Source organism: Amblyomma americanum, chromosome 10 (genome assembly GCF_052857255.1).
Source record: "Amblyomma americanum isolate KBUSLIRL-KWMA chromosome 10, ASM5285725v1, whole genome shotgun sequence".
NCBI lineage: Eukaryota > Metazoa > Arthropoda > Arachnida > Ixodida > Ixodidae > Amblyomma > Amblyomma americanum.
The window spans coordinates 84365110-84389925 of NC_135506.1; the positions used below are offsets into that span (position 1 = coordinate 84365110).

General features: G+C 45.4%; 1 protein-coding gene across 1 annotated transcript; it reads right to left on the bottom strand.

The window, feature by feature from the left end:
• Positions 1–453: 453 nt before the first annotated feature.
• Positions 454–20689, bottom strand: LOC144108491 (uncharacterized). The gene is made up of 7 exons (XM_077641712.1): positions 20608–20689; positions 19324–19502; positions 13577–13676; positions 11716–11846; positions 8625–8759; positions 4211–4393; positions 454–600 (listed from the first exon to the last, which is right to left on the bottom strand). Exons 1-7 carry the CDS (start codon positions 20687–20689, stop codon positions 454–456), a joined length of 957 nt encoding a protein of 318 aa, XP_077497838.1.
• Positions 20690–24816: the final 4127 nt, after the last annotated feature.

Genomic DNA, 24816 nt, shown 5'->3' on the forward strand with positions numbered 1-24816 from the left:
AGGAGAAAAAGTTCTCACTAGCTTAATAACCGGAAGCACTGCCAGAAAATTGTCTTGACCCAGTAAAAACGAGCCTGTTTTGAAGAGATCAGCATAATGCCCCTCTTAGCAAAATTCTTTTTATTATTCACGCAAATCCCAAAATCTCTTCTATATCGTTGATCCTACTAAGTCTGGTCTATCGAAAGGAATTAATGGACACTACACTCACCCGCTCTCTCAGAACAAAGAAACAGGAAAAAAGCATCCTAAACTTTTTCCTCTCAAAGGTCATCTGCTCTCGAAGGTCGCTGAGTTCCTCCGAGGATACGGTTACTTCGGTTTAAAATATTGGAGGGACACTCCAGCTCCCCTTCTAGGGTATGTCGCGAAAACGAAATGGGTTGTATATTCCCTACCTAGACCAACTTGCTATTCTTTTTTTTATTTATTAGTCCTTCCGGGATTTTTCGCTCACGTCCAAAGCCTTCGACGCCGCGTGAAGCTGATGCCGCTGATGCTACGTACGGTGAAGCGGACGCGTGGAGCGGTAAACGACGTAGAAGCGCTTCCAGCCTCCTTGCCGAAACGCGTGGGGCTCCAGTTGCAGTAGTAGTTCGTCTGCACATCATTCTCGACAAACCCCATGCCACGAACGCCAGCATAGTTTCCGCGCCGAATGAGCGGGCACCGAGCCGCAAGCTTCGTGGTGAACGCGCCTTGGAGGTGCACTGCGTTGTTCGGCGCTCACCTCCTGATTCCTGCGTCCCCGCACAACCCCACTGCGCCCGAACGAGACGAGAGGAGGCGCTACCGTCGCGCTCCATCTGCTGGCGGTGTGACGTACGTTGCGAGGAGGAGATTGAGGGAGTGGTTTTAGTGAACGCCGCCTGATGGCGCTTCCTGCGCGCAAAACTTACTCGCTTAACTGCGCGTTCTGTAATTCCCATGCTCATAATTACTGATATACACCACAGTACATGTCTCTGAAACGCTCTTCTAATATAACACCGTATTCACTAGACGCGCCTTTGTTCATTCCAAACCATCGAGATGGCGTGGCGGAGTGGTTAGCGTGCTCGTTTCGCACTTCGGAAGCTCTGCCTCGATTTCACAACTCTAACAATTTCCTTCACGGTTTTATCTATGAATACTACTGAAATTTTTCGCTCACAGTCAACGGCGCCGGCTTTTCTGCCACACGGGCCCTTAATGCTGTCGCGTTAAATAACAACCAGTACTTCGTGAGCCTGCCAGATATACTTCGTAATAATCCGCAATACTGCGCCCTCTTCTGTGCTAGCTGGTCCGTCTGTGCAAAAACTTGAGGGCACGACTTTTAAATCATCTAGGCTCATGCGTACCAGTGGACTCTGCATCTTTGAGAGCACCCGCTTCACTGAACAACTAGGACAACCCTGTCACCAATCGCGCCACGAGCCACTGGTCTGAGATTGTTCGGTATTCTTGTTTTTTTTTTCGTGAGCATTCGCTACAACACCACTTGCTACCTGAAGCGCACGCTCAGTGGGTTCGTGCCTCCAATCTGATCGAAAGTTATAAGAACCAAATTTCTTCGAAATGTCTTGCTTGCACCCCAGCGTTGCTTGCGAGCAGAACTCAAACTACTCGTTTGATCTGCTGCTCTTTGCACCATTCGACTGAGTTCATATCTTAGCGCTGTCGCTGGTGCCTCAGCTAGGGCAAAAGTCTAAGTAAACAGTCTTTTGTATCGTCACTTCTATTTTATGCGTACAAAATGTCCATTACACTGCACTATCGTTCCGCGCATGCAAATGAATGATCACCTAAGCTGCCGCAGGTAGACACTATTCATGAACTACCTACTCTGGTTCGAATCCGGAATTCGCTTACCTGTTAGGAATACAAACGCAGCCTTTTTCATACTAAGCATCAATTTCTTTGCTTCAGTCAGACACGTGTAAGTTACACGCGTCCGAATAAAGGCAAGTAATCTCTTTTTCTACACGAACAAATAAGATGTTCAGCACTCTTTCCACTCTGCGTCGGCAAATTTCTTCGCTTGAATTTAATTTTTCATCAAATGCACTCACCTTCAGGTGCTCCGTCGTGGCGAGGTCTTTTTGCGAGCGTCGGCAGATGCTCATGGAGCGTGCGCAAGAACTGCGAACTGCGCTGGTACGCGGCGAGCTTGCTTAGATATTGCTAAACAGTACGTTCATCATTTCCGCATCACTTGTTTACAGTTGCCCGACACTGACCAGATGTCTGTCATCCGAGGCAATGTCCCGACGTACACATTCACCGTCGCTGGCGCTTGGAAACTGCCTCAAAGAAAACTGCCACCGCCAAGGTTAGGAACTTTGACAGCATTGTCCAGATAATCCAGACGTCAGCGCCAGTTCTCATAGAGGCCGAAAAAAACCCGACCGGATCTTCGTTGCGCTGTCATGGCAACAGTATCAAGCGGAGAAAACTTCACGCCTATGCGGGATTCGAACTACTGTCTGCGAACGCGAAGGAACTTCATTTTCCGGTGCCTCAGACAATTAGGCCACCTCTGCTTTTTCTGGTGCTAATTGCATGCGCTCAAATTATGCTAGTTTAGCCATAAGTCCTTCAGTCACCAGAGTGTGCTGAAGTATTGGAGATCGAAACCGGCTGGATTTTCTTGCCCTTGGCTGCCGCCGCATTGTTGAGAGCGTGACGCATGCTTACCGAGCGTTTTTAATATGAGCACAAATCTATTTTCTGCTTTTTTCCTCTCGATTTTCAGAAACGCTCAAAAATTATCAGCTTAATTCTTGAACTTTCTCAGACATAAACGCAAATCGCAATAATCGGATGTGATTGCAGCTTCCGTCCAGCAACAAGAGTAGCTATCCTAGCACAGCTGTGTTTCGAGATATTCGCGGCCATGCCTTCAGCTCGATTCCCGTAATTGCGCACGCAAGGGGGTTGCAATCGAGGCTGAACTCTTCTCGGCGTGACGCTGCGTTTAGTCTGACTACGGTGCGCAGAGCAACCGGGGAAGCAAATACCTGTTTCCCTTTCACTTTCGGCTGTCGAAATAGACGAAACTCCCAACACAGCAGCTGTGTCACACTAGGCAGAAGTTTAACGCCGACGGCCACCGCCATGCATGGGTAACTACGCGAAACGAGTGGTTACCTTGGGGGCAAATACTTTGTCAAAGTAATCACTGCTAGCAATTGCAGAAAATGGGAAAGATGAGGAAAGGGCCCTTAAATCTTATTCCCTGGTTTGCCTCACTTATCTCAACATTTCAATTTGCTTTTGGTCAGAGAAGTGTTTCATGGGATCCAGCTGAAGATATAATTTCTCTTCATAGTGTCATTGAAATGGTGTCAGTTGAATGCACAGCGCAGCACAAGAGAACAGAGAAATGGAGAGCACACTTATGGTGCTCCTGTGCCAACAAGCCCTAAGTACCATTTTATTAAAATGTTGGTTGTTGATCGTCGGTAAGGCACGAATGCGGCAGCGCCGGGACCATCACTAGCATGGTTTGCTTAAAATTTTCAGTCACCGCGCACTAAAAAATGTCCTTTCTTGAATTTGTACTGCATATTTCTCTATAATTTTCAATCACGGAAGGGGATAAAACTCGTGGATTACGAAAAAAGTTTCGAAAATTGATGTTTCTCTGCATAGGCAATTTTATTTGCCGAAACCGCCACCCCCCAAAAGTTTCAAATGAGTCCTACGTTGCTTGTCACAGCTAACCTTGCGACTGAAATGGCACAGATTCGTGGTTCATCTTTTTTTTCCACAATTCTTCCGTTCTCTGGTGAAAACCTTACATGACAAAAGGCTCCTCTTGCGTTTCATGGTGTCTTCTGTAAGCTTTAATTTTACCAATTCATCAAGTTAAATGCCACATAAGCTGCGGTAAATTAGCAGACTTGACATTGAGCTGCTGGATCCCAGGTCACGGTATGATATCCCGGACGCGGCGGCCCCATATCAAAGTACTCTACGCAATGAACGTTCGTGTTATTTGCAACCCACTTAAGAACGCTCAGCGGTCGACATTTACCCGTTTCCTCCCTGCATCATCTCTCGTTGCCACGTGTACCTTGGCGACATTAGACCTGATATGCCACGCACCACTCCAAATGCCACGTGCTGTCAAGGCCACAATTTGTGAAAACAGCACCTGTACGTGGAACCAGAAATGTGGCTGCCAGTTGAAGGCCAAGTCCAGGAGGATGCCCAATGGACTCACTCTGGCATCGGGCTCTCCGGGCCACGGGATGCGGCGCTCCCGCATGAACGCCTTGAGGTCCGCCATGCCGGTGTCATCAGTGGAACCCATGCGCTCTGCGTCCATGCAGGCTCTGTACATGGGCAGTGCCTTCCTGCCTGTGACTCTCAGTTGGGATCCCTTGCTTAAGAGCGTTTCGAAGCCCTGCAGCGGTGACAAACCGAATGGATAAAGGGTTAGGGTTCCGCGTGGATACCCTACAGCTTGCATGAAATATTCTTAACGGATGCTAACTGGACATAGCCCTTTATATGGCGACAATCTGTTTCATGGTGCTAGCTAACTTTACTAGTACATGTTGTCCTTTAAAGGGCATGCCCGAACATTATAGGTTAAGGATTGACTACGGTGCATGTTTGATGTCGCATTAAGAAATTTTATTGCCATTTCCTTCGATACTGCCACGTTACATTCATACGCACCAGATATCAGTCTACCAGAATTAGCACCGCTCGTCCTGGAGGTTATTGTGAGCATTTGAGAGAGACTGAACCCCGATTACATCGCTTTGTGCGTTTTCAGGCTCCGCAAAATACACGACACTGGAATTTTTTCGCTCTCCGTACTCAGCTAAGCCAAAGTTCACTTGTGAAACAACGACCAATAGAACATACTGTGCGTAGATCTCAACCGCATCAGACAGCGGACGGAAAGCGCACCGCGAATATTCGTGCTTGTGTGTGTGTTTGGATTGTAGGGACCAAGTCTCGCGGTCGCAACTTGTCACAGAACAGCTTTAAGTGGAAAGGGGTCGGAAAGCTGAAGCCGGACAGAAGGATAGCGGAAGTGGGAAGAGGTTGGATGTAGAAGAGCGCGACGACCTTGAAAGAGACACTGAATCCTCTCGCAGCCATTGCCAGCGAGGCCCGCCTGTTTGCAAGTAAGGATAGTTGATGTTGCAGCTGGGCCTTCCAAGAACTTGACAGGCACCCGGGGCCGTTTTCAGGAGTGGCGACGAGGAGCAAAACCCCGGGGGGGGGGGGGGCGGGGGGGATGGGAGGGGCTCGAGGAACGAGAAGTCTCAGACGAGAAACAGTCGCCAGAAGGAAATAAAAGAGAACGTAAACGGGGATCGAGCGGACAACCCGAGCACTGACCGAGAAGTTTTTTTTTGTTGCAATGATACATACATGTAAGTCACTATATTTCCGTATTGGTAACCCGTTATTTTTCAGTAGTCAGGCTAGTCAGAAGGAGTAAAGAGCAACTTAAAAGTGGAGAGAATAACCTGCTGTTTAAAAACATATATTGAACAGTCTCTGCGATCCAGCTTTACAGCCTTAGCCGTGAGAATCTTCCAGGAGTGGTCATGATATGGAATTGCGCGATGGATGATTCGTGTAGTAGGGTGCTTAAGATTTGCCCGCGGCATTGCTGAAAAATTTTTGAGTCTCAATTTGCGGAAGTTTAAAGCAGTTCATTTTATTCGCTGTCAGAAACGTTCATTGAAATCTGTCGACTATCAAGCCGACAATAGCTTTCCAATTGTCACGCTCTAAGTGAGAAAAAAAGCCTATGAGACGCTCAAAAACGTTACAACTTGCAAGAATATGCGTTTTAAAGAGATAAGAGACCGCGTTCATGCACGTGCCTTGAACCACGTTTCAATGGCGTAACTTGTGGTGGCCGCGGCGTAGCTCACAAACTGTTTGGACGGGCTCCATGCCGAGCATGCGTAAGCACTGAAGTCCTGGCACGGGTCCACGCTGCCGTTAATGTTTTGGCGCAGGAGTCGTTCGTGGATCACGCAGTTCTCGGTTCGGCAGATGTTCTACGCTGTCACAATGGCATTGCGGTAACGCGCGAACATGGACAGCACCAACATAAACGCCACAAATAGACCTGCGCCGACTGCGAACGCCAGCCAGGCGCCGTGTGCCTTCAAGTAAAACTGCCAGCCGTGAGGGGACGTCTGGGTCGTGGGTCCCATTTGCGGAGAGGATAGACAACACATGTGTCATCAACTTGGTACCTCGCACAAATACAGCTTTTGTAATAAGTAAAGCCTAATGTAGTTACTTGTGTGGCGTACTGTGTGATCCGGAACTCACCGCCAGCCGTCTAGGTAACTTGAATCTTGAAACTCAGAAATTCACACATCATGGGTGCTAGATTAACAACAATACGTGGATTAGAGGAAAAGCCCCTGTTATCTTCAGTCTTGACAAATACTGCACCTTCCTCGGTTACAGAAGGTAGTACTATGGAATCAATTTTAGGCGTTTGGAGCGTAAACATCAGCATCCACAAGTTGCAGGTATACAATGTGCCAACTAGACGCCATGGTGGCTCAGTAGTTATGGTGCTCGGCTGCTAACCCGAAATACGCGTGTTCTAACCCAGCCGCGGTGGTCGCATTTCAGTGGAGGCAAAAAAAGAGAAAGGAGTACAGATGCACCTACAGCCAAATTGCTTTATGTAGAAAGCCTCCCGGCTGACACGCGCAGTCTTATCTAAGCTCTTGCCGAGAATCTTCGTCTCATTAAAAAACGCCTCACACCAGTCGTAGCTTATTACGCGCGCCACAAAATATGCGTTGTTATCTTTTAAATCTGACAAATGTCGGGCAAGGTCCCCGAAACGATAGTTGATGCAGTGGCCAGTCTGACCAACATAAAACTTCCCACAAATCAAGGAGACAGCGTAGACCACTCTTACTGAACACTCGATAAACTGAGTGTCGTGCTTTATCTGGCAACCCAGCTACCTAGAGTTTCGCATTCGGGGGCACTTCTCCGGCTTGTTGGGAGCCGAAAAAACGACTCTCACGCCATACCTGTTGGCCACATTCCTCAAGTTGTGCGAGGTCTTGTGTACATAAGGCAACACTGGCGGCTTCTGTGTCCTGAAACGATCTTCTCCGGTATTTCTTCGGGTTCCGTGCTAAAGTTTTTGAAGGAGGGTCTCGCAAACAGCAACCAACACAGAGCAGGGGAACCCAGCCACCGAAAGTCGGCTCATCTAATTGTGAAAGCTATCTTGAAACTGATGCGGGCACGATTTCTTGAGAGAAGACTCAAAGCAATGTGACGCTATTGCTGCTTTTACAGTCTTGGAAGACTGTAAAGACTGTGACAATTTTTTGTGGGCTTTTAGGGCTCTCTGGAGACCGTCTCATAATACGGAGGTCGAGATCTCAAGCGCAGTTGCGCCCAGATAAGAGTCCTAATCAAAGATGCTTCGGAAAAGCTTTTTTTTTTGCCTGAACGTGCTGCAACTAAACGAACGACATGTAATGCGCTTTCGTGCCCTACCTATGCAATGTACAACTGAATCAAAACCGACCAGTCTGGGCAAGAGGAACTTGAACATTATTGTTTTCTTCGTACCTTAAAAACTCTTGTAGGCGCCTATACAAGTGGTGCGCTCGCAAAAAAATGTATGTGTGTGTGACTTTTGTGAGCCTACTATCGAGCAAATTAGACGGCAGGGCAGAATTCAGCTCCCTCAAGATCGCTGAGCCTAGCCTTTACGTTACGCTCTCTGGTCGTCTCATAGGTTTCTGAACGATGATTTTCGATTAAAATCATTGAAGTGGTCAACCAAAAGGAGATTTTTTATGCCAGTCTTGTTTGATTAACTTTGAATGCAAAATAAAAAAGACCCGATGAAGTCGCATTTAAATAGGGGAGCTGACCACCAGTTTGCTCATCTGTAAACTTAGCGCTAATCTACTACAACACAGAACTGACAGGAGAGAATTCTCTTCATTTAAAGACTACCTCTCTTCTTTGCATTCTTATTCGTTCAAGAAAAATTTGTTCGATTTGTTGCCTTCATAGCGCTGTTTAACCGCGAGCTGTAGTGATGAGCCTTTTGCAATACAGTGGTACTTTAATATTGGCTACATGAGCTATGCGCTGTCCCCATAAAAAAGAGCTCAGAATTATTTTAGACAATTATGTTAACGTGCCCAGACGATGCCACAGCACACAGACCGTATGGCATTTTGCCTCAATCGAAAGGGGCCACTGCGGCTGGCTGATCCTTCGGGAGAACGGGATGATTTGAGGGCCTGCCTTTACATATTTATTGTGGAGGTAGGGGGGAAGTACACATTTTGATATATGGCCCTCAATTCTCTTTGCCTTGTAATTTATTTAGAGACAAATTCATGTGCGAAGCTTTACGTGATTACAATGAGGCATTGCTCCAGAGTTCTTTCGACTAATGTGCTGAAATGAGCTGACTGACAGCTCGATTGGGTAGTAGGTCCACTCCCATATGACCAAAGGAGGACTAGAAATGATACCAACAAATCCCAGGTACACTGGAACAGCACCACTTATTCCCAGATAGACGCAAACGACACCACTGAACCCCAGCTGGGCTGGAACGACACCGCTGAATCCAAGCTTTAGAAGATATTCGTTACCATTTCTCGAAGCTTGCAGGTGGTCTGCCACAAGGCCTGGGCTTCCTTCACTTCTTCCTCGGGAAGGAGGCAGACTGAGAGATCTTCATCCTTGGCGGCAGGCTCCGCTTGCGGCGTAGGAACATGAGAAGTTCCCTGCGAGAAAAACACGTTGGACAACGTTGCACGAAAGGTGGTATCCTCCTCCTTAGCTATTACCGCGCCCACTTCCTCCTGAGTACACGTGTGGCCTGAATGAAAGCAATGGCACGTGAGGTTGCTTCCAAGTTTTCTCGCAAATATCATCAAAAGGTAAGAAGTTTGCTTGCGCCAGGTTTCATTTTAAAGACATTTGCCTAAAGCGTTGGCCAATTTTATAAGCATGCTTCTTGTTATATTGTATATACATATGTTTCGTATTTTCTATTTTGGTTATTACAACTACAGAAATTTCCTTTGTCAAGAGTGCTGTTTTGGGCATATTGTGAAACCTGATGTACCAAAATTCTTTTTCTTAGAAAGTGAGTGGTGTAGTTGCAAACGCTTAAAAAGCTCTGTATCAGACCACGCATAAACTTGGAAGCGTGTAGCGTAATTACAGAATTTTCCAGACATTTCCGGCTCAAAGATACCATTAGGTCTCCTCTTGAGGGGCGCATTGGGAAGGAATGGATTACGCGCGACATGCATTGCAAAGAAGGTCAGTGCGCGGCTTGGCATTCATAGATTTGCTGCGGTCCCTTGTCTGCCGTAATGTCGGGCAGGGTGGGGGGGGGGGGGGGGAGAAGGACTCTACCGAAATGCTGCGTAGCCATCGATAGTGCGAACGCACCCATCGAATCTGCAGCTTCCATGCGTTTCGAAGTGCCGCCGGCACAGAAAGTTTCGCGCATATGGTGGAGTGTTTTTTTTATTTGCCCCTGGAGTTCCGGAGAGGCTTTTGCTTGATGTTTTTGCGCTGATTTCGTTGGGAAAACAATTTTTGCAAAAGCTTTTTCACCAGCGCCATCTATCGTCGGAAACGAAAGAACAGAGACGATGCGTCTACGCGTAAGACCACTCGGCCATTACCACCGTTCATCAAGCTATGTGTTCTGACTGATATTCGCGAAGGCAGCCAAGGGGTCAGTGTGGCTGCCTAGCTGAATACAAAATACCTAGCTGAATACAGAATGGCACGTCCAGCTCCCGAGGAACATGCCAGTAGCCGTGCGCAGAAGCTGTACAATTCACCAACGTTCGTATAATGATCTACGCCTTCTCAGCGGAACATTTCATGATTACTGCGACTCTCTACGGAGAGGCAGACTGCAAATTTTTATAGTAGATAAAAAGGAAGCCAGTCGAACGGTGTTAACCAGAGAACAACGTAGCTGCCGTATTTGTTCAGATATTTGCGTTCTTCTTGCCACATGACACCGTTCGCACCGAGTTTCTTTGTTTTTTTTTGGAATTTTAAAACAAATGCTGCAGGCAGAACACACAACTCAAATTCGGCTGTTGAATGGAAGCGTAAAGCGAGAATTAGCTGATCGCTGCGCCACCCTCAGGAGCTCTAGGAGAGTGAGAATTTGATGACGCACCTTCATCACACTAAAGAAGAATTTTGTACATTTTTGGCCTCACAAACTATATTGCTCTGTCGTGCCCACATTTAGACGACTAAATAAACTTTGTTCAGACCGGACGGATGCGGTATGAGTATGATTTCTTATGACCAACTAACATCTGAAGCTGATTTTCTTAAAACCGTCGCAAGAAATGCTTAAATTGAAGGTTATATGTTGCTGCCCAGAGATGAATTACTCCGCACGCTCCCTACAAGACATGCCCACTGCAACAAAAGGAATGACGACACGCACGGCGAATCGACGGGAATACTTTTGGCTTTACTACGATAAACCTCGCAACTCTAGCATTTTCAAGCAAGTGAAAAGGCGCAAACTTCAGAGAAACGTAAAATGCTTCACAATTCTGCCAATTTACACACCTGAACGTGCCTGATAATAATCAGCATAGTGCAGTTTTTTCAACGAGAAAGAAAATTTTGAGCCTTTAAGGGTCAGATTTTTTGGAGGTCTTACCCGCGTCCATTTTTTTGGGGTGTGTCGAAGACTTCTCATAAAAAAATTGCAGAACAAGGCATGTTTTTGTGCCAAGGCTATATTGCGAGCTGTATGAAGCACGCTGTTGCGACAATATTAAGGTTGATATTGAATAGCAAAGTTTTTAAAGCAAGCTAAAATAGAGCTACAAAGGGGCTTTAGTTTGAACATGTAATCAAGCCGGATTGCCAGGGGCAGCTGTAAAGTTGTGACCACGGTGACAGGTGGACAGGTGGTGAAGTGAAAGGGCCTATCATTCCTGACACCTCACGGTCAACTAAATTGTCGACCCGACGTGATGAAACATGCTAGTTGAGCAAAAGCGCCAACTTGGAACGCTTAGGCCTCATTTATAGAACTAGAAAAAGAACACGATGGATCCAACTAGCTTGTTCAGTTTGGTTTGGTCTATTGCGGTTCAATATATTGGAAAGCGACGCAGGCTATGAGGGACGCCGTAGTGAAAGGCTCCAGAAATTTCGTCCGCCAGAGGTTCCTTAACGTGCATTGACATCGTGCAGTACACGGGCGTCTAGAATTTCACCTCCATCGAAATTCGACTACCGCAGCCGGTATCGAACCCGCATCTTTCGGGTCAGCAGTCAGCAATTAGTAATTTCTGCCTTTACTCACTGTCATTGATTGCTTCGACAACGAGTGCCGCAAAGACGACACTGTGGCAGCTCGTTCTGCTAATGGACGAAACTACTGGTCACCTGCTAGAGCAGATAATGGCGTCTTAACCACTGTGGCTACATTGGGGTGAATAGAATGAACTGGGCGTCTTGCTGGCCGGCGCCGGACGACCTGCTCATCATACACCACCTTTCCGGCCGGACTATCTAACTGATCTACGAGCCTCGATCGGCCTGCCTGCTATAGAAGACAGCAACGAATTTGAAACTGCGCTATGTTCGCCCTTACAACGGCGGCTGGAAATAAAATTTGAGTCTAGTTACCAACGCGCACGGAATGTTTTACGCCAACTATTTGTCGTTAACGCGTACCTTTGACCTAAGCCCAAAAAACGATACGACCCCTTCGAAGGCCCTCAGGGTTGACGACGGGGTGGGTGCTGGGCGGACAGAGGGTGCCTCCGGTGGTGTACTGGGTGCGCTGTTCTTGGCTGGACTTGGCTCTGCGTTCATTGAGAAGGAAAATGGTGTCGCTGTCGTTGGTGGAGCTATGCACACAGCACCTCAGACTCATGACTCTAACGAATTCCCTCAGCCGAATCGCTTTTGTATTCAGCTGTAAGGACGTCGAACTTGTCTAGTTCGTAAGCACTCATACTCTGGTATATCAGCTCGAAAAAGACGAACACCGAAAGGAGAAGACAACCAAAGCTCTACATTGTGCTTATCATTTCTCGGTGTACGTGTTTTTCGAGCAGGTTTGACCCGAGCTTCAATTTAGCCTACGAAAATCGTGCACTCAGCAGGGCATATGGTGCTCTTCTCATGTATACTATAAGAATGTGAACCGGCGTACGATATGTGGTCTTAATGTATATGTGTTTAGACTCAGGTATGCAGCCTCAAGGAAGCACAGAAGAAACGAAATGGAGAAACTCCTAAGCACTCTGCTCCGCTGTAGCATTAGCATGCAATTGATTAATTCAATCCCCTACCGATGGGGATATGCGAAATGTTGCAGAAACTCTGTCGGCTATGCGTTTCTCGGCATGTGTCGCCCCGATCAATCTTAATATGTACAGTCGAATACAAAAGTATCTGAAACACGTGTACCTCAAACAAAGCCGATAGGTCTAATGTTAGCCGGCGGTTGGAGACCAGGCTTGTGAAGATGAGAGAACAAAACTTCGTTCTTTAAAAATGTCCACAATCTCGTCTCCAACCGCCAGCTAATAGTAGAGATATCAGTTTTGTTTGAGAAACACGTCGTTCAGGGACTTTTCTTCCGGACTGTATTAGTTCGTTATGATGGCAAATGTTCCGACGTGCACAACCTTCAAATTCATCAAGCAAGCTGCACTCATACGTATTCCCGATGTCCTGGGACTAAAAGTTACCACGTTAAACTAGTCTCATCCGTGCCATTGTAACGTTTTAAATAAGTAGGATTACTCTCTTCGTACCCTGCATAGCGATGGGCGGAGCCACTGTGCCTGACATAATCAATCAATCAATCAATCAATCAATCAATCAATCAATCAATCAATCAATAATTTTTATTTCTTCCTCACAAAAAGATTAGCGGAGGACGAGGAGGGCTCGAAGAAAAAGTGGAAGTTTCCACTTGACAACCTTCGAAGAGAGCTCGGAGTGTGCGTGGGCATGTTTTTGGGCACCAGCTCTAGTACCGCACGGGCACCGGCTTACGCTGGGCACTCGAAAACTCCTATGATTTTGAGGACACTTTCAGGATCTGGAATATGGGACCAAAAAACTGCTGGCGAAACCAGGAGAACATGATGCTGATGTGCTTATTTTCGCTTTGTTCACTGAACGCAGAGTTAAACAATCATCCTATCTGCGATATTTTACTCACTTCATGTTCGGCAATCTTCTCTGAAACCACGTTTCTTGAAGGTCAACATCTTGCCTGAATATATTAACAAAATTACTAATGATTATGTCAAGATAATGTAAGCGGCTTATTAATATCAAGAGCGGCTGCCCAAAGTCAGCGTATTTGAATAAGTTATTTTATGTTCAGCATTGTAACTTCCTATGCACATCACGCAAGCAAAATTTAGAGTGTCATAGTAAACAAACATGACAAATGTAAACCAAACAGAGCTGGCAGCATGGATTGGTGTTGGAAGAGGCGCACCGGTGCACGAAGAGTAACCGTGTATGATATCTCTGGTAGCCCTCCAGTCTGTGTATATACGAGTAGGTTTACCTTTATGTTCCTTTTTCGAGTGTTCGGATTTCGCCGGCCCCCGCACGATGGTCCTGAGGATGTTCGATCCTGGTGTCGTCGTGCCCTTGAAGAGTGCTGCCTGCGAGACAAGCATGTTTGTACCTGGTTGCAATAAATGTGCCATTTGGATTTTGATGCAAGAGAAATGCAAAAAGCCTCTGAGTGCACATTAAAGAGACCCATGAGTTTGAAATTAATGCGATTCTTTGTCTGCCACTATCTGCATGCATCTTTTTGGGCAATAAAATTTAAATACCTGGACATAACTGCAATCATCACAGCCGCTGAATTTATTATTTTCATCTCAAGTACCGATAAGCACTTGAAGACACCAAAAATCTTAAAAGCAAAATCATGTAATTAAGTTCACCTAGAAACGATGAATGACGATTGCATTCGCTCGTTTATGGGAACACGGAGGAAGCTTACAGCTTTGTTCATAGTAAACGTCGGCCCTTGGATCTTTGTGGCAATTGATGGGCGTTGAGTAGAACTCAACTAATTCACTTTTTGCAACGAAAAAGACTCCTTCATTATATCATGATTAGCCAAAGGCACTCAATTTACATCGCCATTTTTAACGTATAAATTAGAAAGCATGTTAAGAAACCAGCCAAAATAAAAGACCGTACCCATAAGAAACTAGATTTTTGTCTGAGCTGTTTGGCTCATTGCTACAACTGATTAATCCCGCACGAAACAAGGAGCTGACGAGAAAAAAAAACACAGCCTCCTCCTTATTTCGCTCTTAATATGTTCTAGCCTAACAAAATAAAAATTTTGTGTAGTACCCCGTGAATACAAAGAAAATCCGGCCACAGCATATTCTATGAACTAACAAAACATGCACGTTATGGCTGGAAAAATTAGAATAAAAATGCAACATTTGTTTCCAGTGTCTCCAGTCGAACCAGCGACGTCAAAACCGAAAGCACTCCTTGATAACCATTCCATAGTTTAGACCTTAAGCACAAAAGCGCCGTGGACATGGCAAATGTTGCAACGAAACTCCTTGCATCTGTGGAAACATACTTATTTTTTTGCACCGGAACCATCACTTGTATGCAGGACGAATCAATTTGACAGGCAGATTGCTAGATGGCATGGGGACATGTCTCCTGTTTCGCGTGCGCGCTGTTGTGGTGAGCAGCAGGGGAACTGGCGCGTACCGTCACCTACACCGTTTACCTCTTACCTCGAGCCCCAATCGTCCATCCAGTGTTGATCCCTACTCGGTCGACGTGTACAGCTGGCGTGTACAGAGCGTCAGAGCTATTTGCGGATGCGATACTCCGGCTCGTGCTACGCGCTGAAGAGTAGAGGTATCGGTATAAGCTTTCTTAAAGGTCTCTAGGGTTTGGCGTCCGCTGGCGTAATATGGGTTGCGAGAGGCGAATCAGGATTTAGTGGGACGAAAAGTGCACAGACAAAAATATTGGAGGGGACACTTAAGCTTCGCCATAGGGGCAAATGTTGCGATAACATAATGGGTAAATTTCCATGTATGAAAAGGTCATTTTCTACTTTACATTCATAGATCCGTGGGAGTCCTGATACCCCTCCTGGCAAAGTGGTGCAGTGGTTAAGCGGCGCGCCACTGTTCTACGATGGCAGGTGGTCCCAGCGGCTGGCCTTTTGTAGTCCAGGTTGCTCTTCGGGAGCGACCAATCATTCTCTTATCTCAGACCTGCCATGGTGGGCAGTTTGCTCAGTATCCGGTGGTCAGGTTGTGTTGACGCCGCAAGATGACGTTACCTACGCGGCCCATCTGCCTCGTAGTTTACTCCCTGGGGACCACAAGCCAGAGCCATGCTCGCGATTTTTCCCTCACGACACCAATGCCAACAACGGATCTTCTGGAGAACGGGCCACCACAAGTGCCCGAAGGCACGAAAGAGGGAATTGAGATGCGCGGTGCAACGAAATCGTGAAAACACGGAGGACGAGGCTTGCTGTTTTCTTTCTCGGTGGAGCCGCCGCGTTGGCTGAGTGGTTACGGCACTCGGCTGCCCGCCCGAAAGACGCGGGTTCGATACCGGCCGCAGCGGTCGAATTTCGATGAAGGCGAAATTCTAGAGCCCCGTGTGCTGTGCGATGTCAGTGCACGTTAAAGAACGTCAGGTCGTCGAAACTTCAGGAGACCTTCGCTTCGGCGTCTCTCATAGCCCGAGTCGCTTTGGGACATTAAACTCCCATAAACCAAACCAATTTTTCTCGGTGATGAGAGGAGTGAAGGTGAGACTAGGTGGAAGGGGGATATGAAGAAATACCTTCAGGAGTGATCGACTTAACTTGATATCAATGCTTAATAGTGCTTTACTCACACTTTATTACTCAAGCTTTGTCGGAGATAATAAATACAATACCATTCTTACACTGCCACCTATCTACACTGTCTCGCATCAGAGCAGTCGGTTGCATCTCTTTGAAGCAGTAAGCGTCGGTCAAACAATCACTTAAAAAATTGATAACGCTGCTGCTCTTGACAAGCAGGCCCTCAGAACTTGTGTTTCTAGTCACGCAAGGCTGTAGCGAAAGGCTGTAGCTGCTGACAACCCCTGGAATAGATAATCTGAACGGCCTGCTAATGTCCTTGGTGTTTTCTTGCGCGAAGGAGCACCTAGTATTAGCCTTCTCTCGTAATAAGAAAGCCGCCGTTGTAGCAATTTCGTTGCGAGCATACAACGCTGTTTTTTTTTCTAATGCGAGACAATCTACATTTCTCTATATGGTGTTAATCAACTGGAAGAAATCAGCAGACTTTGCAAGGACTCTACTCCTCCGTGGCGGTGGCCTGCTCACGAACCGAAAAAAGAAAGCGCCACGGCCCTACAAAATGAAACGGTAAATAACAAGACCTCAGAGATCCCTCTTTCAGATCAGCCTTAAGTAAAGGAATGTACTGTTAAAAAAATGTTGTTGTTAAAAAGCTAAAAAAAGAGTATTATGAACAGCTCTTCTCAGACATACGCAATGAGCCGAAACTGATATGGGATGCTGCGAATAAAATGACAAGTAGAAAGTCAAGTATCAGGTCACGAACAACGTATCTGAACAAAAGCCAAGTAACAAGCAAGAACGAAAGTTTCCTGCAAGCTGGATCTTGTGCTTGAAGAGCAGGTAATGAAAGTGTGGCTCATGCAATCGATATCACACCTGTGACTAGCACTATTTTCATGCAGCCCGCAGATAGCGCAGAGATACGGAATTTAATAGACAAACTGAAAAGTAGTGTCTCGCCCTGACCTGACGGAATTCGGCCGGTGCCGATTAAGTGTGTCTCAAACGAGATAAGTGAAGTTCTAGCATACATTGTTAACTTGTCAATATCTTCAGGAATTTTTCCGGAGGCCTTAAAAACTGCACGAGTGACACCAATCCACAAAGGCGGCGCGAAGGATCTAATCTCAAATTACCGACCAATATCTGTCCTAAATAAATTCTCAAAGATTTTTGAAAAAGTGATAATTGACAGGCTGTGGTCATTTTTGGTTAAACACTATGTGATCTCAGACTGCCAATATGGCTTTCAAAAACATAAGTTGGCCGATCAAGCACTTCTTACTATTAAAGATAAAATAATTGCAAACATTGAAAAACAACGCGTTAACACTCGGACTTTTTTTAGACTTAAGAAAGGCTTTCGAGTAAATTGATCATAAAGTGTTATTACAAAAATTACAAATCTACGCGATACGTGGCATTGCTCATGATTTAATAAGAAGTTATTTAACGAATCGAAGCCAATTTGTGCAGGTAAACTCTATTTCTTCTTACATTTTGTCTTTAACAAAAGGTGTACCTCAGGGCTCAAAACTGGGCCCACTATTGTTCCTTATATACGTAAATGACATTGCACGAATACCTGACCCACCAGACATGGCAATGTATGCCGATGATAGCAATGTGTTTTTCATATCCAGTGACATTTCCGAACTTGCTTTCAGCGAAAATACTTATCTAAATCGTCTGTCAGAATGGCTGAGCAAAAACAGCCTCGATCTCAATACAGGAAAAACAACATACATTTTATTCAGGCCTCGTAACAAAAACATGCATAGTGACTAACTTATATTTTAATGACACGGAAATTAAACGCGTTAAGTAACAAAAATTCTTAGGTGTATGGCTTGATGAACATTAGTCGTGGAGTTCACATATAAGCAGGTTATGCAATGATCTTTCGAAATCCGTAGGTATTATTAAAAGAATTGACCACCTAATTCCTCTTTGGCTCAAACAACAGTTATACAATACCCCTTTTTTATTCAAAGCTCTGCTATGGGATCTTAGTATAGGGAAAAACAACAACAACGAACTACAAGCTAAGTCTTTTACAAAAACGCATTCTTCGTATATATAGCAATTACAATGGTCGTTACGCATATCTAGAAACCGCTCCATTATTCCTGCGTTATTCACTTCTTCGCACAGACGCAATTTATTATAAGAAGCTTCTGCTTAGAGTACACAAACAAATTATTCTCTAAAACATTCAATACAGATACATCTCGGCACCTTCTACGGCGAAACATCCGACACAAGCCGAAAACAAGAACAAATTATGGGAAGCAAACTTTTTTTATCAGTGAACTGAAATAATAAACAAGGTTGAGGAACTGTTAGACTTTAACGCTCCATTGGGTACTTTAAAAAAAGTGTTAACCGCATTGCAACTAGCCGATGTTGTTTCCTTTTCTTGATCAATGTCATTCTGTTCCATTTCTGCTTGTTTGTATGTACACACATCCCGTCACAAAAAGAATATATACAGTGCAGTTGTGATATGTGTGCATGGTGGCTGCGTAGTGCGTATTACAAGTGTAATAGGTCTGTACTTGTGTAAATTCTGTACTTTTGCCTTTTATATGTATTTCCTTCTTTTATCACTGCTGTCGAAACTGTTTGCTGTAGGGGACTTGGACCTTTCGTCAGGTCATTTGTACCTTTAGTCCCAATCTCCACTCGCTATGGCGAGGAAATAAAGTTCATTCAATACTTTCGATAACAGCCAGCATACGGCGTACCTGTATTATTCTTTTTTTCTTTCGTTGCTTAAATAAATAAGCTTCGTAAGTGCAACAATCCTCCGTTATTTAAACGCAGTCGTCTGTTGAAAAGATCAACATCAATTGGTCCTCAAACTTTCAATGCGAGATGGAGAAAACTTTTTGGATTTGTTTCTTGGAGCAGGAAATTGCTCATGATGAACTGAACGAGCAGCTTTCGGATTCTCGTAGTTATTAGTTATTCTGCACTTTCAAAGATCAATATTAGAAACTTTTTTTACAATATTCCTTTAGCACCCCGCTACGCACGCGGGGTGAAATTTTTTTAAGTGGCACAGCAAGCGAAATGTCACAGTAACGCGTCCCCAATTAACTGGGATTCCTTTGCAACGTTCGATTCATTTTCTACACACACTGAGTAGCCACCGCGTTGTTGCCTAAAAAAGATTTGATGTCTGTAGAATAAAAGCACCCATGCCGATTTCCGGTAACAAAGGTAAACGTAAGGACTACACGGTCATCCATGACAACATATTGCAACGCAAAATATAAAAAACAACCCAAAGACAGGTTAAGGCACAAGTTGTCAGGAGTCAGCGTTCTTGTCTCAGCTTGTCTAAGTTCTATTCTTTTATGTTGTAATAAAATTCTTCGTCAACTCTCGGTGCAGACTGAAGATGATTACAAACTTGAGCAAAAAAAGAAGGTAGATCTCACGTGAGTCTTTCTAGGACTCTGCTCAGCCGCGGGATGTTCAGCCACAGGTGCCGATGTTGGGACAAGCGCCTGTCCTGAAGTTGAGCCGTGCCCCAACCCTGACCCCGAACTCTTCGAAGCCTCCGCTGCCGCGGCCTGGAGAACTGGACTCGGTGAGGCCTCTTTCCACGCACCGGTGGCTGCGAAAAGAAGCCTGTAAACAAAGAACTCTTCCCGAAAAAGAACAGTATTCTTTAATTCTATAGGGCAAATAGACTTTGAAAGCAGTCAAATTAGATTTATTTGAATGCTGAGGCTTTTTAATTTAGCGAACTCTGCCGGTGTTTCACGCAAAAAAGTCTGAACAAGATTGGCCTTATACGCAGCACCCTCTATATTTCGTCGATCAAACTGAAAAAATTGTCAATATATTGCAGTTTTGTTGAATGTATGCAAGGCTATCTGATGGAGTACCTAGCAGCTGCCTACTAAACCTGCCATGGTGTATCGCCACGAATATACTTTTCTCTGCGTGCTAACCTAGAAGAACCGCTGCCGCAGTCTGGCACTCCATCTTACACAGTGGATGTCACTTAAAAGGAGTTCTTGCTGTATGATTACTAATGGTACTGCTTAGAAAGTATATGCGCCCTGCACGTTCCACGGCGAAGTCACCAGCGTAGATAAACCGTTGCGCTCGCGACTTATTCTGGGTGAAGTTTGAAACGGGCTCTGAGTTAATCTCTTTCGTCAATATTTCTTTCGTGTAGCATTCCTTCGTAAAGCCCCGCATGGTCTATAGTGCGCCTCAGAGATGTCGTCCTCATGAGGGAGAAAGCGAAATGCAACACAGTTATGGGCGCCATCCATGCCGAAATTCCTCGCAGATTTCGGAATGCCTGGCAGCATGTAGTGCCCTTTACGGACCGTATAAACCACGAGGATTCAATGAGACCGAGACAACTATACCGACGGTTGTAAGCCGACTTTAGCTCTTCTCTGTCGAGAGGCTAGTGGGCTGAATAAAAACCTCTGACTGCGAGACCCGGCACTCCTACGGCCTAACATTTCAGGCTGAGAACTGTCCGTTTGCAATAATGCCTTCGGACGGCTATGAAATTTGTCTGCGGCTAATCGCGACGGTTTTTTGAATAAGCGGCCAAAATAAGCCCTAAATTGGCCCAACACCTCAGCAACTCCAAGCGCAAGAATCATGAGTTAAGTAAAAAGAAATAGATTAATCCTCTGTATGGTAAACCTACAGGATTGCGAAACTCGGTCGAATCTGCTGCATGCTACACTCACTCGGTTCACGCTGTACGGCAGTTGCTGAGTGGGCCTTGGTAGGCCTGGACAGCCTGGACTTGGCCTTCTTCCGTGGGCTCATTTCCGAGCTTCCCGCGACGAATCTTTTGGCCGCCGATGAGCCTGTACGCTTGGGGCTCTTCAGGAAAGTTCACCTGTCTGCCCGGCGGAATCCATTCTGTATGTTTGGTCTCGTAATAAAGAATCTGGCCCTGTGGACGGCAGCTGCTCGTCAGAGGCTGCTTCTTCTTATCACGCGATTGTTGTTGTTGTTGTTGTTAGCCTATCAAAAGATAGCACATACCCACACTGGGGGATCGGCCAAGAATCGGGTGGCTATTCAACTGAACTCAGTTAACAAAAAGGAAAAGCACGTGGGAGCATAACACCGGTGAATTTTTCGTCATGAACAGAAAAGGGATGAGTGTTTTGATTTTAAAATTTTAATAATAATAATAAAGAGAGTGATTAAATATTATTGATTTAGTCAAAATGTAATAATTGATAGAAAAGAAAAGGTTGAAACACTTAGCAAGGCAGTCGGTGAGATTCTATCAGGAAATTTTGAACAGTGGTGCAAACAGACCTGTGGCTGAACCCAAATGTGGTGGCGCCAAATGATAGCAAGAGCGGACTGCTCAAACTAAGGCCAAGATGCTGCAAGGGCTCCTCCAGCAACCTTTTTCTCAGTGAGCTAAATCGGCGACAATAGAGCCAAAAATGTTCAATGGATTCTGGCTCACGGCAAAATGCACAAAGGGGAGAGAGCGCCAAACCCGACTTGTGTAAATAGAAATTTAGAGGGGGGATGCGGCAGCGTAGCCTCGTCAGTGATACTTCAAGCTGCCAAGAGCAACAAATTTTCCTGTTCCAATAATATTTAAGGTGCTCATAATCCGCCGATGTTAAAAGTGATGTGTCTTGCGTGCTAAAAAACGCACGTCGCCGAAATCTAGATGCTGTAATGTAGGCTGTAGCCGGGATGATTCGCAACACGGGGCCGCTGAGGGAAGCCTTTGCGAGATTATCAGCAATCTCATTTACTGTCGCACTGCTGTGGCCGGGAACCCATACTAAATGAACAAGGCTCAAATGCGGAGGAAGTAGGGATAAGAAAGTTGATAAAATGGGACCGTCAACCTGTGCAGCGAGGGTCGAACACAAAGATAAAGAATCAGTAATTACTGCAACTGCTGTAATAGAGGGGTCTAGCTTGCGTAGAGCAAGTACAACTGCTAGAAACTCTGCTTGAAAAATAGGGGTGAAATCTGGAAGGCGCAGAGAAAAGGACCAGTCTAAATGGGAGCAAAATATTCCCACACCTGCTTTTTCATTGCATTGCGATGCATCAGTGGCTATTGCTATATCGGTTGGTAGGGTCCTCAGATGATCTTCTAGAAGGCCATTTAGAATACTCGGTGGCAAAAGTTTTGCATTTTTTGGGAATATGTCGTCGAAAACAATGTGAATAGTGGGCCCATTCCGAAGCGCAGGAAGGATATCATAAATGTTTACATCTAAAGGCTGAAGTAATCTTTGCACAAACACTACCTGAGGGGAATTGAAACGAGACCAGGGGACACCAAAAAAGGAGGTCGGCTGAGAACAGAAAATGCTTTGGGAACGGTGGAAATGTGATTCATAGATCCTGAGGTAAGTTTGCACAGTTAAAAATTGAAGTCGTGATAAGAGAGACGGAATGCGGGCTTCAAGGTACAGCACATTGATAGCCACACATTTTGGAAGGCCGAGGCACATGCGAAGTGCTTCCCTCTCTAAAAGGACGAGAGGGCGAAGTTTATATGTAGCCGAGCCTGAAAACAACACTGATCCAAATTCTAAAATTGGCCTGACATACATTATGTAGATCATTAATAGCGCATCTCTGCGCATGCCATACCGGTGATGACATAATCTCCGTAACATGCCCACGGCACGAGCCCTTTTCGCAGCGACATGGTCAATGTGAGGTCGCCAGGTGAGTTTGTTGTCATAAATGACCCCTAGGTATTTTAGGGATTGAACCTGCGGTATTATTTTTAACTGGCAAGTGAGAGAGACCACTACAGGAGTGAATAGAGGGAAAACAAGAGTAGCGCACTTGCCAACATTTAACTTCAAGTGTAAAGCGCTCAACCAGTGCTCAAGAGTATTCAAATATGACTGCAACAGACCATACAGAGAATGTATATCCGGCGCAGCAGCAAAAAACGCAATGTCATCCGCATAGACGTAAGTGCGTACATGGCGGTGGAGAGGAATTGAGCTTAACAGAATATTAAAGAGCACAGGAGAAAGAACAGCTCCTTGCGGTACACCTCGCGTTTGTCTATACCTCTCTGAATGAACACCATTATGGACGCAAAAGAATTCCCTGTTATGAAGAAATGCAGATATCCATGCAACTATATAATCTGGAAATTGAAGAGACTGTAGCCTATGTATCAGGATGGAGTGTTCTACACTGTCGTAAGCTTTGGCGACATCTAACGTAACCAAAGCCGCGACCAGGCGTTGACGACGAGCAAGGAGAATTCTGCTCTCAAGATCAGCATGTACATTCCATATCGAACACCGTGGCCGGAAACCGAGTTGGCACGGGCTGAGTATACTTTTGCTGTCCACAATGGCTGACACCCGAATTAGTAACAACCTTTCTATCAACTTTACCACGTTTGATGTTAAAGAAATTGGCCTAATATTATCCAATTCATAGCCTCCACCCTGATTTTTAAGTAAAGGGATCACCTTGGACAGCTTCCACTCAGAAGGTATCCAAGCGTGTTTGAGAGAGTAGTTTATTAGGTGCAATAAGGAGTTGGGAAACTCTTCAAATGGAATCTTGAGCATCTTTGTGGTAACACCATCAGGGCCAGGAGCAGCAGCTGGCAATCTCTGGACAACTTGTGAAAGCTCTGATAGATTTACTTGAGAGGCATTATCATTTGGTACGACTGGTGCAAACAACAATGGTCGCATAGGTAGTAAAGACGAGAACCGCTTTTGCAGGCCTGTGGCTATTAATTCAACCGCCTGGATAGCTTCTGCAGGTGACATAACTAATGACTGAAAATTATGAGAGGACATGAGCTGTTTCCTAGAAGGTAGAAAACCGAATAGTGCACGTCGGTTGCCCGCCTTTGAAAGATAATCGAAGTGTTCTGAGTCATATTTTTCCTTTGCGCGAGAAACTGTGCGTTTAAAGGTGGCTGCAATAAATTTATAATCACTCCAGTTATTCGGACATTGGTTATGAAGAAGCTTTTTCCATGCTGCCTTCCTCCGCCTGTAATCTCTTGTACAGTCCGCATTCCACCAGTTAGAAGAATTCCCTTTTATTGGCCTCACCAGGAACTCCGACTTTTTACGGCTTTCCTCAATAGCCAGACATATGCTTGCTGACTGGTGGACCTCGGCGATGTTAGACACTGGAGCAAGGGCAGAGCGCAACGCCGTGTGAAATCTGTCATAATTTACATGTGACCGCAACTGAGAAGACGCCGGAGTAACACGACATATGATATCAAAATGAATAGGTATATGATCACTTGAAGTGCCGCTATCAACTGTCGACCAATTCGTTACGCCAATTCCAGGACTAATGAACGTGAGATCTAAAACAGATTGAGTGTGTGAGCGAAGATAAGTGGCCGATCCTGAATTTAAGCACATCAGGTTGTGATCAGAAACTCAGTCCCAAAGGCGCTTGCCGCACGAATTAGTCCTAAAACCCCAAGACACATGGTGAGAATTGAAGTCCCCAGCCACGAGAACTGGCTTTTACAGTTTACGAGTAAAAAATCCAGAGGTCTAACATCCTGGACTCCATTGGGGAAATAACAATTTGCTATTGAAAATATAGAGCACCCAGGAAGTACAAAGTCTATTGCCAAAATCTCACAGTCAGGAGACATTTGTTGAAAAGATACCGCAGCCCTGTGGGAAAATTTTGAAGAGACTAAAGTTAGTAAACCCCCGCCTCTTGACTGGCGGTCTAGGCGAAATGACCGGTAATTTTTGATATGAAAATGTTTGTCTGTTGAAAGCCACGTTTCTTGCAGAATTATGACATCCGGATTAAGCTGAGTAGAAAGGCAGTGTAAATCTGTAGAAGCGGAAAGAATAGAGCGACAGTTACACTGCAGAACTCGCAACGACGCTATGGTTGCGAAATTCTAGCAGAAGCAACTGCCTGCTCCAAAATGGTAT

What these genes read in the sequence shown, in the direction of transcription:
- LOC144108491 (XM_077641712.1), bottom strand. Translation starts at nt 20,689, where the DNA reads ATGAGCCCACGGAAGAAGGCCAAGTCCAGGCTGTCCAGGCCTACCAAG. An exon ending in CTCGAAAAAGGAACATAAAG is followed by an intron (nt 11,847 to 13,576) that starts GTAAACCTACTC and finishes CAATGAACGCAG; the next exon opens with AGCCAAGTCCAGCCAAGAAC. An exon ending in TTTTTGGGCTTAGGTCAAAG is followed by an intron (nt 8,760 to 11,715) that starts GTACGCGTTAAC and finishes TTTTTCTCGCAG; the next exon opens with GGAACTTCTCATGTTCCTAC.